This window comes from Choristoneura fumiferana, chromosome 5 (genome assembly GCF_025370935.1).
Source record: "Choristoneura fumiferana chromosome 5, NRCan_CFum_1, whole genome shotgun sequence".
NCBI lineage: Eukaryota > Metazoa > Arthropoda > Insecta > Lepidoptera > Tortricidae > Choristoneura > Choristoneura fumiferana.
Window position 1 is genome coordinate 20,999,738 of NC_133476.1, and position 14,477 is coordinate 21,014,214.

Here is a 14,477-nt window from a genome sequence, read left to right on the forward strand (position 1 = left end):
TGAATGTTTCGTCCTGTAATCCTCGTTTTGTAACAAGTAGTGATTCGTAATATAGTCAGTCTGATACTGGGATGTGTCCCTGGTGACAGCCACCTATGTAACTGTAACTGGCGTCACTGAAAATCAGCGTCGCGAAATCATCTTCAGATTTTGGCTGGTAGGAATAGGCATGGATGGATGTGTATATTTCAGTGTTTCTGTGTATCTATTTTTATCAGCCAATAAACCATTCTTATTCTTATTCTTATAATCTGTCCAGGTGAGAATCTGTCCAGCTGCTAATCTGTCCAAGTGAGAATCTGTCCAGCTAATAATCTGTCCAGCTGCTAATCTGTCCAAGTGAAAATCTGTCCAGCTGATAACCTGTCAAAGTGAAAATCTGTCCAGCTGCTAAACTGTCCAAGTGAGAATCTGTCCAAGTGAAAATCTGTATAGCTGCTAATCTGTCCAAGTGAAAATCTGTCCAGCTGCTAATCTGTCCAAGTGAGAATCTGTCCAGCTGCTAATCTGTCCAGCTGCTAATCTGTCCAGCTGCTAATCTGTCCAAGTGAAAATCTGTCCAGCTGTTCCGGAGGGTAAATTTCTAATGAAGCCATATTATTATATCTTGCCAATAGATACATTGAAGTTATTTGCTGCACAACCAAATCTCATCCTAAGTCCGTGTCCACAACAAGAAACGATTGATTTCACAGTACCTAGGTACATGAATAATAATGCATCTCCGATATGCACGGGTGACCGCGGCCTTTGTTTGCGCGTGCAGGCGCTTAAACTACACCAAATTACCTGCATACAATTAAATGAATGAACTTCCCGAACACTGGCCTGGTTTAAAAGGCAAAGTAAAATATTGGGTGCGAAAAGTTTTTGTTCACTTTGAAATTATGCTTCAGTAGGTGCATTGTAGTTTCTAAATAATAGCAAGGACTGAAAACTATTGTTTATTGAAATGTGTCTTGAATTAAGGAAGTCTGATTTGGATGATTAAATACGACTCTCACTTTTAATAAGTTATCTTATCCGGTTTTGTATCCAGATAAATGTATGTATTATATGCTTAGTTCTCGCGTAATGATAAACGAATGGGGACGTATCTGAATATCGAAAATTAATATACCTAAAGTTAAAAAGTCGACGGTCAAAATATCGAAAGTGGCGTAGGTTAGGTTAGGTTCGATATTTTGACCGTCAATATTTTAACCATCGATATTTCAATTTTCGATATTCAGATCGTGTCCGATGATGATGATGAAGGAGAGCAGGGTGAGATTCGGATTTCAACTACTGCGATTGATCCAATTATGCTTGTCTCCGTGCTGTTCCTACAGAATCGTACCCTAAAGTAGGATCAAAAAGCAAGTAGCGCTTAACATACTCCCTCTACCCCACAGAAAACTTAACTCCATGTCTTAGCATGCAAATTAACCCATCTCGAGTCACAGCAAGCGTGAATAAATTCATCTCGGGGAAATCACTCGTCTCTATTGAATCGTCATACGTCCTTATTCTGCGATGGCAAATCGATTGCAAATCGATTAGCAGACGAGGCACGTCTCGCGGGGCGCGTGGTCGCATGTATGAATGTACGAATTTACATGCATTGATATGTAAATGACCGAGGCGACTCCAACTGCCGGTGTTTTGATTGTGATAGCGCGGAACGTCGCTGTTTATTCGTGTCTCGCGTACATCTTGTATTTGAAAAAGTTGCAACGGTTAATGATCGTGATGACACACACACACACACACACACACGCACACGCACTTGAACCCGCACGCACGCCCGCCAGCACAACACACTGAGGGGCTGTTTCACCATCCATTGATTAGTGTTAACTGACGGTTAAATGTCATGCCGACTCTATTTGTTTTGTTCGAATAGACGGGGACGGCATCACATTTAACCATCAGTTAACACTAATCAATGGATGGTGAAACAGCCCCTAAGTGTACAAGTAGTGTGAGTAGTGATTACGTAAGGTTCTACCAAATAAAATCACACACATCTTTAAATAAAAATAAAATAAGTATCCTCAATGTTTTGGCTATAATAACAGTGTAGCATAGCAGATGCGGGTTACGCGGAAACTGAAGTGCGATATCCCGCATTCGTACGTTTTTCATTAGAGACAAGTCGACTTTTCAAATATTGTACGAGAGTCCTCGGCCGTGAGAAGGGAAGAATATACTCCATTAAGGCATACATAAAATGTGTTTAGAAAACATATAAACTAAACTTTGTTAAACAAATATAAAGAAAAATAAGCATACGGAATTAAATATCGGCCATAACTTGCGCCAGCGGCAACTTGTTTGCGTACGTGTATCGGAACGCTTCGGCTCCGCATGTAAACGACATCATTCACCATTCACGATTTACGGAATAGGGGCGTAAAAGTCATGTCTTAAGTTAAAATGTCGAGTTTCAGTTAGTATTTTGAGCATAATACAAAGGCTTGTGCCATAAAAAGATCGTAGTGTTGAGTTGTCGAAAAGACTCGAATGTTCATGTAGAAATCTTGATGAAACATGGGTGTTTTGGGAGATATTTACTTTATTGACGTTTCATTGAAAAACTATGGGTACTTCCAGCAGTTGTCCTAGAAACTTGAAATTTGTTATGAAGGTCTCTTATAGAACAATCACTAAGAAAAGTCTAAAAATCTTATTTTCTTTACGTCTGTTTGTCTATTTACGTAACCAAGCTTAAATGACCTCTCACTGCGTTCATGTTGTTTAGGAACCAGGCTCAGACAACGCTGGATATTTATACATACCTATAAAGTAAGGAATTTCGAAGTCCGGAAATCCGAATTGCACTTGGCAGATTTTTATGTCGTAAAACCAAATGCCCGATGGATCGGATTATTCTACGAATAACAAACTTCTACCCGAATCATCACAAAAAGCATTCCACCTCGATTATGATTCTAAACTCGTATGAATTCAAATTTCTCGTGCCCACATCAAAGCCGGCGCGAACTAGTTTGCGCCGCTCCTAACCTGTTTGAAGCGGTTTCGGCCGGCTACTAGCTATTTGTCGAATTCATTTGGGCCTGTTTGTGTATCTGGACCCAATTTATTTTGTTTTGAAATTGTTTCGCCGTGAAATCCTTTGGAGCCTGTGTTGATTTTGGTGTTTCAAAGTCAGTTAGACAATTTAGTAAAGAAAACAGCAGCTTCGACTAAAACAGGCGGGGGGTTTCTGAGATTTCGACAGCAAAGCGGATACTGTATACCCGCATCGTTTAGCTTAATGAGATGTCGTAAACATATTTTCCTCCATACGCCAGTATCGTGGAATACCTATAAAGATATTTTTTATGGCTATGAATAATAAATATGGGTCTTCAGCTCCATAATCAGCTTGAACAATCGACTAAACATCAAGAGGGAGCCTCGAAACTCGCTTTGTTTATAATACCATCAATTCCCTTGTAGCCCGTTCATAATGCACGCCGCCATCACTGCATAAGTAATGTCATCGTTATTTTTAAGGCTCATTGAAGCTCGGTGTAGTAAAACAGGGAATATGAAAGAATATCAACAACGACGGGCGACTAAGTCCCGGGGATGGTTATTGCGCGCTTCCCGACCTCCCGTGAGAAACGGCGGTGGAATATTCAGGAATATTCCAGATGATTTTGCGTTACGAGTCAGTGAATTTTTCAAGAATCGCATTATACGCGGCAGATATTGCCCAGATGGCAGCGGTTTCTTAATTTTTGTCAGTGAATTTAGATCCGAAATTAGAACGTTTAGGTTATGAAATTATCGTAGATACTTAAGTATTTTCATTAAGCAATTTATTTGCATGATGCAGCGGATCTTTTTTAATCCAAGTTTTAACCGATTTAAAAAGCTTTATTCTAAAACTACTTACCAACTGGGCTCTCTTCATTCCAAAATGAATCGTCCAGTGTGTAATCAGCTTCTGTAACAATTAATACAAGAAATGTTAATGTTTCATTCAAACAAAACAGAATTACAATGCCGTGCGCCGTGTGCCGGCAGTGTTCTAAGAATGGTCAAAACAGTCTACTCGCAATCCTCTTCAGGACGCCGTTGGAAGTGCCTTCAACTCTACACGCCAGGGAACCGCACCTTTATCGTATTGTTGCGTATAAGCAGTTCTTTTTTTCTTTTCTTTTTATTCGACCGGATGGAAAACGAGCAAGTGGGTCTCCTGATGGTAAGAGATCACCACCGCCCATAAACATCTGCAACACCAGGGGTATTGCAGATGCGTTGCCAACCTAGAAGCCTAAGATGGGATACCTCAAGTGCCAGTAATTTCACCGGCTGTCTTACTCTCCACGCCGAAACACAATAGTGCAAGCACTGCTGCTTCACGGCAGGATTAGCGAGCAAGATGGTGGTAGCAATCCGGGCGGACCTTGCACAAGGTCCTATCACCTGCAAAGGTTCACATGCACCTCGACATCATCATCATCATCATATCAGTCGTAGGACGTCCACTGTATTCAGTTGGACAAAGGCCTCCCCAATAGATCTCCAGCCTATTTGTAAGACAAACAGTGAAACAGCACGTCTCGAATCCATATGTCGACATTGGCAACACACACTGGTTAAATATATATATGTATAATATTATTAATAATATTTTTTTTTATTTAGGCATTTTTTAAACCCATACAATTTGGTTAAAAATTAAAATTAATCATCATTAAAACAATCATGTTCATGGATATTTGTTGATTTCACACAGTATTAAACATTTCTGAGCAACACAGGTAAGTCAGATTATTGTTTCAGTTAGCCAAGTTGCTAAAAGTAGAATACTTAGAAACAAACAAGTGTAATAAACACAGGTGAAATTTGCTTTATGTCACTTTGTACAAACACTCGTAAAAGTCAAGTTTGCTCTAAATTACTTAATTCATAAAAGTCTAACATTGGAAACAAGTATACGTAAACCACTTATACTCGACTCGCAGTATAACTTCGTCTCAGTAAGCCATCACTGTATTCATCAAGTAATTCACTGGGGCTTTTACTGTAAAAAGATTGTACTGCGGGACCAACTTTTTTTTTACAAAAAAAAGATTTGCGTTTGCACAATCACGCCTGATGGTACCTAAGCGAAGATGTGGACAAAGATGGAGCACGCTTGCCTAATAGCCCATAAACCCTAGATTACGGTGGATTAGCGTTTTCACCAGAAACAGATACCATTCGTTTTGATAAAAAATATTATTTACTAAGCTTCAAAAGCAGCTTCGCACGCGTCCTCCATTAGATCCGAATACCGGGATTTTACTAAATTCCTGTAGGCATTTCTAAAATTTACATCGTGGTTTTCATAAACATTGCATTAAAAACAATCGTGTCAAATTTAATTACGCTAAGAAAGGCCGTGGTGGCCCAGTGGTTTGACCTATCGCCTCTTAAGCAGAGGATCGTGGGTTCAAACCCCAGTTTGCACCTCTGAGTTTAGAAATTCATGAATGATTTTACTTTTGAAATTTACCACGAGTTTAACGATGCACGAAACATCGTGGGGAAACATGCACAAACCTGCAAAGGAATTCAATTGTGTGTGTGTGAAGTTCCCGATCCGCACTGGGCCCGCGTGGGAACTGCGGCCTAAGTCCTCTGATTCTGAGAGGTGGTCTGTGCCCAGCAGTAGGACGTATATTGATTCCGTGAGAATATCGGGATAAAAAGTAGCCAGTGTGTTATTACATACCGAATTTTATCCAATGATGGATGGATATGGAATGGATGGAGGATGGGATGGACGATATCCGTTTTAGCGGGAAGGATGAACAAACATACGCACGCACGCACGCACGCACGCACGCACGCACGCACGCACGCACGCACGCACTCACGCACGCACGCACGCACGCACGCACGCACGCACGCACGCACACACACACACACACACCATTGAGCTGCATCGCTGGTTTATACAAAAAAAATATACTTACTCGACTTTCTGTTTGAAAAAAACATTATTCAAGCCACCAAAAATACCTACTACTGACTTAAAATAAAAACTGAGCTGACATTAAATTTTCGCTTTCAACTTCGAAACAAACTCGTTATAATTACACCCTTTATTCCACATTATCATTATATAAGACATAATAATAATCTTAATGTAATACAGACTTTGCCCTTTAAACAATAACGATACTGAAACGTTATCGTAAGCTTTTATGGCATAATAAGAGGGCTTTCTTATACCGACTTAACAAATATCGTACGATTCCTGCAATTTCAAAACGGCTTCGGAATTCACGATTTGGATACATGAATTCACGCAAAATAATAAAATTTGTAACGTGGCAGAAAGTAGCTCTTAAAACAAGAACATTCTTCAGAAATACTCCAATAGCTTATGAAAACAGTTATGTTAGAAATCAAAACGCAAGATTACAAACTGTTTATGTTAAGCTACAAGCACCGTTAGATATTAAATAATCACATCGTATTAAAAACCACCCAGACGGAAACTCTGTTCCTTTTGAAATCCACAAGATTTCAGCTGAGAAAACTAAATAATTACAGTACCCGGATTATATAGCCTCTCGGTAAATCGTCCGGGTGTATATAATTCTCGGGCTCCGGGTCAGAGCGGAAGCCCCATTACTGCAGGACACGGGAAGTGATTTAGAGCGCAGAGTGGCGCCCAACATGGGGCCGCTGCATTGTTGCGGGCCCCGTGCTCAACGCACCTTGCACTGGCTAATTAATATGAAAAGCTAAGTGGCCTGCAAATTTCTACACATTTGTGAATTTTTATGGTATGAAAACAGAAAACTTTATTTCATAATTATAAATTACCTACACTTTTACCGTCAATGCACTGAAACATGTAGAAAGTTTGCTGTAAGTCAAAATTTTTGAATTGAAATAATGTACACTGCTTGCGTTTTTGATATAGTGATAATTTAAATTCTTGTTTAAGGAAATAATGTTGGTATAATGTCATGTGTATTTATCTTTATTGTTATACTGTCTAATGCGTTTTCACTGTAGTGACATTTTTGAAAAAAAAATAGTCACGATCTTTTTAAAAACAAAATCAAATAAATGCAACTCTTTAATTCTGTATTTCGGTTATATCTTCACGCTAAAAACAATGAACCGTTTAGTTGAAATTTGGTATGGAAATATTTTGGGACTGAAAAGTATAGTTTTCACACCGGATTCTCCGCAGTTGGCGTTGCAGGCAACAGCTAGTAGTTCATATTTTACTATGTTTTGCATAACAAGATTCGTAAAGTACTTTGTTATTATTAATGTCTACAACTATGAACGACGTCGATAAAATGTCTTAGATGCACCAACATGGAACCCAAGTTAACTGCATTATTTCAGGCAAGATTAATGTTCCTCCTACCTTGCATAGGTTAATTAGTTAAGTGAGTTCAAAGTGATTTATTGTTACTTAACCGTAACTTTACTTGCTTGAACTCAAATTATAGGTGTCTATTCAAATTGTATTTAAGTTTATGTAACGTGAATTATTTCATTAGAATCGGCTGAAAAGTTAAAAATACTTAAACTTCAGCATGGACTTAACTCAGGTAAGAATTAAGTTAAGCCAGGATTTACATTATTAACCATTATTGAACTTTACGGCCAGATAATAATATTTTGCTGCTCAAATTATTACCACAAAATACGGTGCAAGTTGATGTTAGACAAAGCTAATTTGTAAGTAAGTTGCGTGATACAGAAATTTCACTCATGTTATAATTAAAATACCTGTCACAAGCAAGTCGCTGGAGCCAAAACATGTTTACATGACGTCTTGTTATTAACTTTTACCTTAAGAAGTTTGCTCACAAGCTAAGTGGCGCCCAAAACGGAGCCCGTAAATGCAAAGTCAACGCTGATTAAAATGTCATTAACTATCTCGAAACTAGAAACGCCTTGATGTCGTAAAAAGTTCGTAAACCAAAATATTACTTATCAAACTAAATCTAAAAAAAGTGCTCAAGTACTTAAGAACTTTAAATAAAATGAATCAAGGCAAACAACGTTGTAAATGTCTCATTAAACATTCAGTTCCTGTGAAGTTTTTGTTGAGGGGAGGCTTTTTGAGAAGAAAAATCAACATTCTAGAAACTGTCGAGACACAAAGCCCCCGTTGTTTGGGCCAGTGTCCCCAGTGCCCCCATTCTGAAGCAGCAGTTTCGTCGAATTGTTTTTTTTTCTCACCCTCTGAGTGGCTCTAATTAAAATTAATTGCATTCGCGTTTAGGAGTTAATTTGTAGACGCCGTCGGAATATTAGTGTATTAAATAAAGATGCAGGGGATTGAGATCGTCTGTAACTAGCTGGATGTTTTTATTTATTTACTGTAGGAACGATGTGAATTTCCTACACTTTGGTGAACTAAAATTTAAAGTATTTTTCCTTGTTTTGTAAGATGCTTATCATCTTTTCCAATGAATGGAATAGGTATCAGCATTTGTTAATTCGAAGTTCCTTTACTAAAATTACTGCTAAAACCTTTGCTCATTACACTTCATCCTGTAATTAACGTAGACTGCTTCTTATGTCTGAGAAGATGTTTATCATAACATCATTAGAATAAGCTTTCATATTCGTAGATCTTACATTATCAGGGAAAGCAGAGTTTGACGTGGTTTTAATATAACGCGATAAGTGGGATCCTAGGCGTGTTCATTTCGTTAATATGGGAGCACACTTTGTTGCAGTTTGGCTTAAGCTTAACAAAACAAGTTACTCAAAGGTGCTCAAAGTTGACCAAAGCTCAAAGATGGATCAAACTGCATCCATAGATTTCAAAGTTCTGAACCGCATGAGGGGTAATCATAAAATAAATACTTAAGTCGGTATTACATAGCTATAAATAAGTTTGATCTTTCAGCCGTGAATAAGATATCACTTTGTCATCGCTAAGAAGCATAGTGTTTTGATATAATTTATGGTTCCTCAAGCAGAGAATTACGAGTTTAAAATGGGCAAGAGCCTTCGACTTTTTTTGAATTTCCGTATCACACTTCATTTAGGAAGCTTATTCACCATGAACTTTTTAGTAGTAGTGTAGGGGAAAACCATGAAGGTACCTGCATGAAAACTAATGCATGTAAAGTTGCCAATCCCCAGGAAAAGTTTCCAAAAAAACAATTATTAAGAAACCGAATATATTTCGTATAAGCAGAATACAGTAAATTCCAGCAAATAGGTACAGCTTGAAAACAAGAAAAAATAGTGGTCATATTTCATTGGACACCAGTTCAATTTGGCTAGGAGCATAAATTTGTCTAGTTTGACAAAGTGTCATCTTATCGTGGATCTCATCGTAATTGGGTGGCGCCCGCGGCCCGAGATAATGTCGAAAGTGTCGCTAATGTGTTGAGCTTCAATGGTTGTTCTGACTTTTCAACAATTAACTGGATGGGCGCTACCACAGAACTAAAGCCCAATTTGGTCCTTAAGCGAGAGTGTAAAGCTGACGAATTTGAAGCGTTAATAGATCGCCGCAATGTAAAACAACTTGCACGATTTTCTAGCATTTCTAAACTAGGTTTTAGTAAGAGGAATACAAACGTCAAGCGAGCTAAAACTGTAGTGCTGTCTGGCTAAAAAGTCAGGTCATCTACCATTATGATATAGTTAATACAATAAAATTATAATTATTGTTTCCGAATTACAGAGTGATGGTACCTATGTATTGAAAACAATGTCATCTCTGATACCTGCCAGCACTGCGTGAGCAATTAAATAAGCAACCGACGACCGAAACGGATGGCCGGATGGATCCTGACTACGAAGCTTGAGGTCCCGGGTTCGATTCCCGACCGGGGCAGATACTTGAATGAATAATACGGATGTTTGTTCTCGGGTCTTGGATGTTTAATATGTTCTTAAGTATGTATTTATCTATATCAGTATGTTTATCCGCTGCCTAGTATCCATATGTAGATTGACGAATGTAGAGGAAGCGAGAGTTGTATGCCAGAATCGTAGCAAGAGGAAAGATGTAGTCTCTGCCTACCCCGTTGGGAAAGAGGCGTGATTTTATGTATGTTTTATGTATGTATGTAGTATCCATAGTACAAGCTTTACTTCGTTTGGGACTAGGTAATTAGTGCCAAGTTTCCCATGATATTTATTATTATTATTATTTATTTTATTAATGTATAACTCTATGCCATAAATGACTAATACTCGTAGATGGCACTAGACGATAATAAATTTGCTTAGTAATTTGAAAGTAACTGTTTCCAGACTATAATGAGAAATTACGATGTATTTTCTAACCGGCAATACCGACGCGTTGAATACGATACTAGTATTGATAATTATAATTATAAAAAGATATTTAGTAGAAGCAATAACACTAATATTTACTACTTAGTCCTTACTTTTTCTGTTGTAAAGTTTTTCTGGTAGAAGACCTTTTAATTTTCTCTCTATGTATCTATTTTCTGTTTCGCTTACTATTGTAGTGTACATTTAAAAGTCATTGTATTATACTGTAAAATCTGTCTTTAAGATTGGTTTTTTGGAATCTTTTTGTATTTTTTATTTCAATTCCAAATTTTTACTTTTACGGTCATCCCGTAAAACCTAAATTGAAAATACAAACTGAAATATAGATGCACAGAAAAACCAGAAAAATAAGACCATCACTGGGAATCGAACCAAGGTCCTCGGTATAGCACGCGGTACGGAATACCGAGGACCTGGGTTCGATTCCCAGTGATGGTCTTATTTTTCTGGTTTTTCTGTGCATCTATATTTCAGTTTGTATTTTCAAATCTGTCTTTTCTTCAATTATGAATCGGGCTTCGTGACTTATTTTCTTTAGTTACGTAGAAAAATTGACGTTATGACCTAAAGCTGCACGGTTCATTGCAAGTATTCAAACGTAAATTCCGACGCGCGTTCACCTCGTTATTAGCTTATTAAACCATTAGCATAACATAACGAGTTAGTTATTTCCCGTACAATGTGTAAAACCGTGTAACTTGCATTAGATTTTGTAATAACGCAATGCAAAACTGCCATTCTGTATTCACGGTAATGGCGTTATGCTGAATTGTAAAGTGTACTGTGTAATACTTGTTAACTGTGTCATAATAAGTGTTGTCTGACAATTACAATTAGGAAGGTAGTTTTCGCAATTTTCATTGTTATTAAATAGGTAATTTTGCAGGTGGTAGGAGCTTGTGCAAGGTCCGCCCGGATTGCTACCACCATCTTGCTCGCTAATCCTGCCGTGAAGCAGCAGTGCTTGCACTGTTGTGTTTCGGCGTGGAGAGTAAGACAGCCGGTGAAATTACTGGCACGTGAGGCATCCCATCTTAGGCCTCTAGGTTAGCAACGCGTCCGCAATACCCCTGGTGTTGCAGATGTTTATGGGCGGTGGTGATCTCTTACCATCAGGAGACCCATTTGCTCGTTTTACATCCAGTCAAATAAAAAAAAAATTTAGATAAAAAAGTTGGCTCTTAATTTATTCATAGTGTAACTTTAAAGGTTTTCAGAAGTATTTACCTAAACAATTTTTTTTAATAATACTTCATTGAATCATTAGTTTATAGAACTTCATCTTTTTCTTAAAGATTCATATAAGAAAGAAAAATATAGATCTTCTATTTCTGTTAAAGTAATGATTTGGAACCTCTATAGTAATACTTTAAATATCTATGGTTAAAGGAAGAAGACTTGACGTTGTTAAATTTGATTTGTCTGATTAATGATTTGTGTTGTGTATGAGAGTAATGAATATGAATCCAGGGTAATCCATTGCATGTTATTTAACAGTTTCAAGTTTCGAATGACATAAAAAATAAAAATCATTTATTGCCACAACATGATTACATACAAGAATATCAAATTCGGAACAAGATTAGAACATTGGAAATAAACAAGTTAGCAAACAAGTTTGATTGTAAGTTATTTTATTATTTTGAGATTACTGACTAAATAAAGTACTGAGCTAACTTATCACCTCTATTTTAACATTCAACGAAGAATCCAGGAAAGGTACCATTATATAATTCTCCGTATTCAATGTAAGGACAAGGAATTTTATTTAATTATAATCAATTCTCTCCTAATGACACACCGAGGCACAAATCCTTAGCTTGCATGCAAAAAACATAAATATCACCTACATAACGACCACAATCACAGTAATGGCGCCGGATTCTTCCACCCTCCCGCGCAACAGTAATATTTTATGATTTTTGACGGCTCGTTCCCGGAATGGGATTTTTTTAAAAGTGTTGCCCGTTTTGAGTAAAAGTTGCCAGAATTTAATGTTTGGGTAAATGAAGAAATGTAATCTATTGCGCGTAAAACCTTGTTACCTAAGGAAGAGCAGTGTCGCCCATTACAACGCTTAAACCATAAAACGTGTTTTCAATGACATAAAGAATAAATTTTTCTATTTGTATTTTGTAAAAGGTCTATAAAATGGATTGTAAAGAAATTGTGACGTGGCATTGATTATCTCGAAAACTATTTTTTTCTATCAAGATATTTAATAAGTATAAAAAAAACTATTTCATGTTTAAAATAAATAAAATAAATATCATGGGACGATGGACACTAATTGACCTGGTCCCTTACTAAGCAAAGCTTGTATTATGGATACTAGGCAACGGATAAACATACTTATATAGATAAATACATACATAGGTACATATTAAACATCCAAGACCCGAGATCAGCATTCGTATTATTCATACAAATATCTGCCCTGGCCGGGAATCGAACCCTTCGTAGTCAGGTTCTATAACCACTTGGCGATCCGATCGTCGTTTATTTAGTATAACTTAGTTCGTAGTAAGTATAACTTATTATTATTATCATGTCATGGCTGACCACAATCATTATGTAACAAGATAATTGAAATAAATAATATTATGATTTCGATCAATGAGTGGCATACTATTAAAAATATACATTGTACTGAAACTGAATAAGATTGAAATACATTTGCTTAAGTCCACTTTATAATATGTGCATATCACAATTGTAAAACAATCAGATTTGACGTAAATTTGCAACAGCGGACAGTTCTATAAATTAAACGATGTGAGCCACCAGCATTTCAAGTAGAACTTTGACAAAAAAAAACACTAAAAACGTCCGCTATTCTATCGTGCTTGAGAGTGACTTGACAACGCGCACTCAGTTCGAAAATCGAGTTACGATGTCCAATATTGATACAATTGTAACAACAAAACGAACCCTATATAACCTCAGAATCTATTCTGATTCTGTTCGCAAAAAATGGCTCTTACATCCTCTGATATAAGGTTGGGCAAAGCTAAGTTTATATCAAGGCAAGGGAGCAGGAAAGGGAGTAATTTCATTTTGTGACGATACTTCTTTGACCGGATCTTTGGCGGAAAGGTCGGTACTAATGGCTAGCGTAGTTCTATGTAGCCAATGTCACGTGGAAATGACTGACAAAGTGATTCGTTTTGATGTGGGGGGCGCAGGATTTCGTAAAATAGTTATCAACTTTTATAATGAAATTCTGACATAAATCATCGCTAGCCATAAGTCATAACGGCAATGTTGTGTAACCAAAAATGGCTAATGTCACGTAACCTCCAAAAATAGCAAATTTGAGATTTCACGGCTGGTATATATATAAAACATAAAAATATTTTGAAAACGCTCTCCTGAAAAAAAATGACATTGTTGGTACAGTCACCAGCATTAATACCTGCCACAGCGGAGCGTGCAAAAATATCTGATACGTCCTTCCGGCCCTAGAAATAAAGTCGTATCAGATATTTATATTAATGCACGCTTGTTGTGTCAGATATTGGTGCTGGTGACTGTACCTAAACCATACATTGTCATTATGCTATAACAAGTCTTAATTAAGATTGGTTTTTGGAGTCTTTTTGTATTTTTTATTTCAACTCCAAATTTTGTTACTTTATTATTTTGTTATTTTGTCCAGTGGTGGTGTAGCAGCACGCAGCACGGAATGCTGAGGACCTGGGTTCGATTCCCATCGCTTGTCTCTCTTTCTGGTTTTTCTGTGCATCTATCTTTCAGTTGTATTCGATAAAACAAGTATCTTTTTTTAAATAATGAGGTTTATGACTAGCAGCGACCGTTTCTTATCAATGACAAAGAACAGAACAGAAAATGAACTACATATCGACGGTTGAAAGGAGAAACTGAGTACGCGACATTTTTTAAGCTTGTGAGTTATATACTTAACTATTCGGAATCAGTAAATTTTTCTCTCCCGTTTGAGATGTCTCAAAATTTTCACAAAAATGTCGCTGAGTCAATGTCCCCTTTCAACCGTAGCTACAGCCACAGATCACGTTTAGAATGAAACTGACATAATTAGAAATATTCACATTACTAGAATAAATTTGGTGTAAAAAGAATCCGAGCACTTACGGCTACTTGCCTTTAACGGTCACTTCCCCTTAACGGCCAATTCTCCGAATAGCCACTTCCTCTTCCGGGTTCAGTTTTAA

General features: G+C 37.3%; 1 protein-coding gene across 1 annotated transcript in view; it reads right to left on the reverse strand.

Moving 5' to 3' along the window:
• The window catches only part of LOC141427743 (disintegrin and metalloproteinase domain-containing protein unc-71-like), a 477,668-nt gene that overhangs the window by 163,190 nt on the left and 300,001 nt on the right, over positions 1–14,477 (reverse strand). The window contains exon 4 of the mRNA XM_074087335.1: positions 3,887–3,937. Coding sequence (XP_073943436.1) covers positions 3,887–3,937 — 51 coding nt within the window. The remainder of the gene's footprint in view (positions 1–3,886; positions 3,938–14,477) is intronic.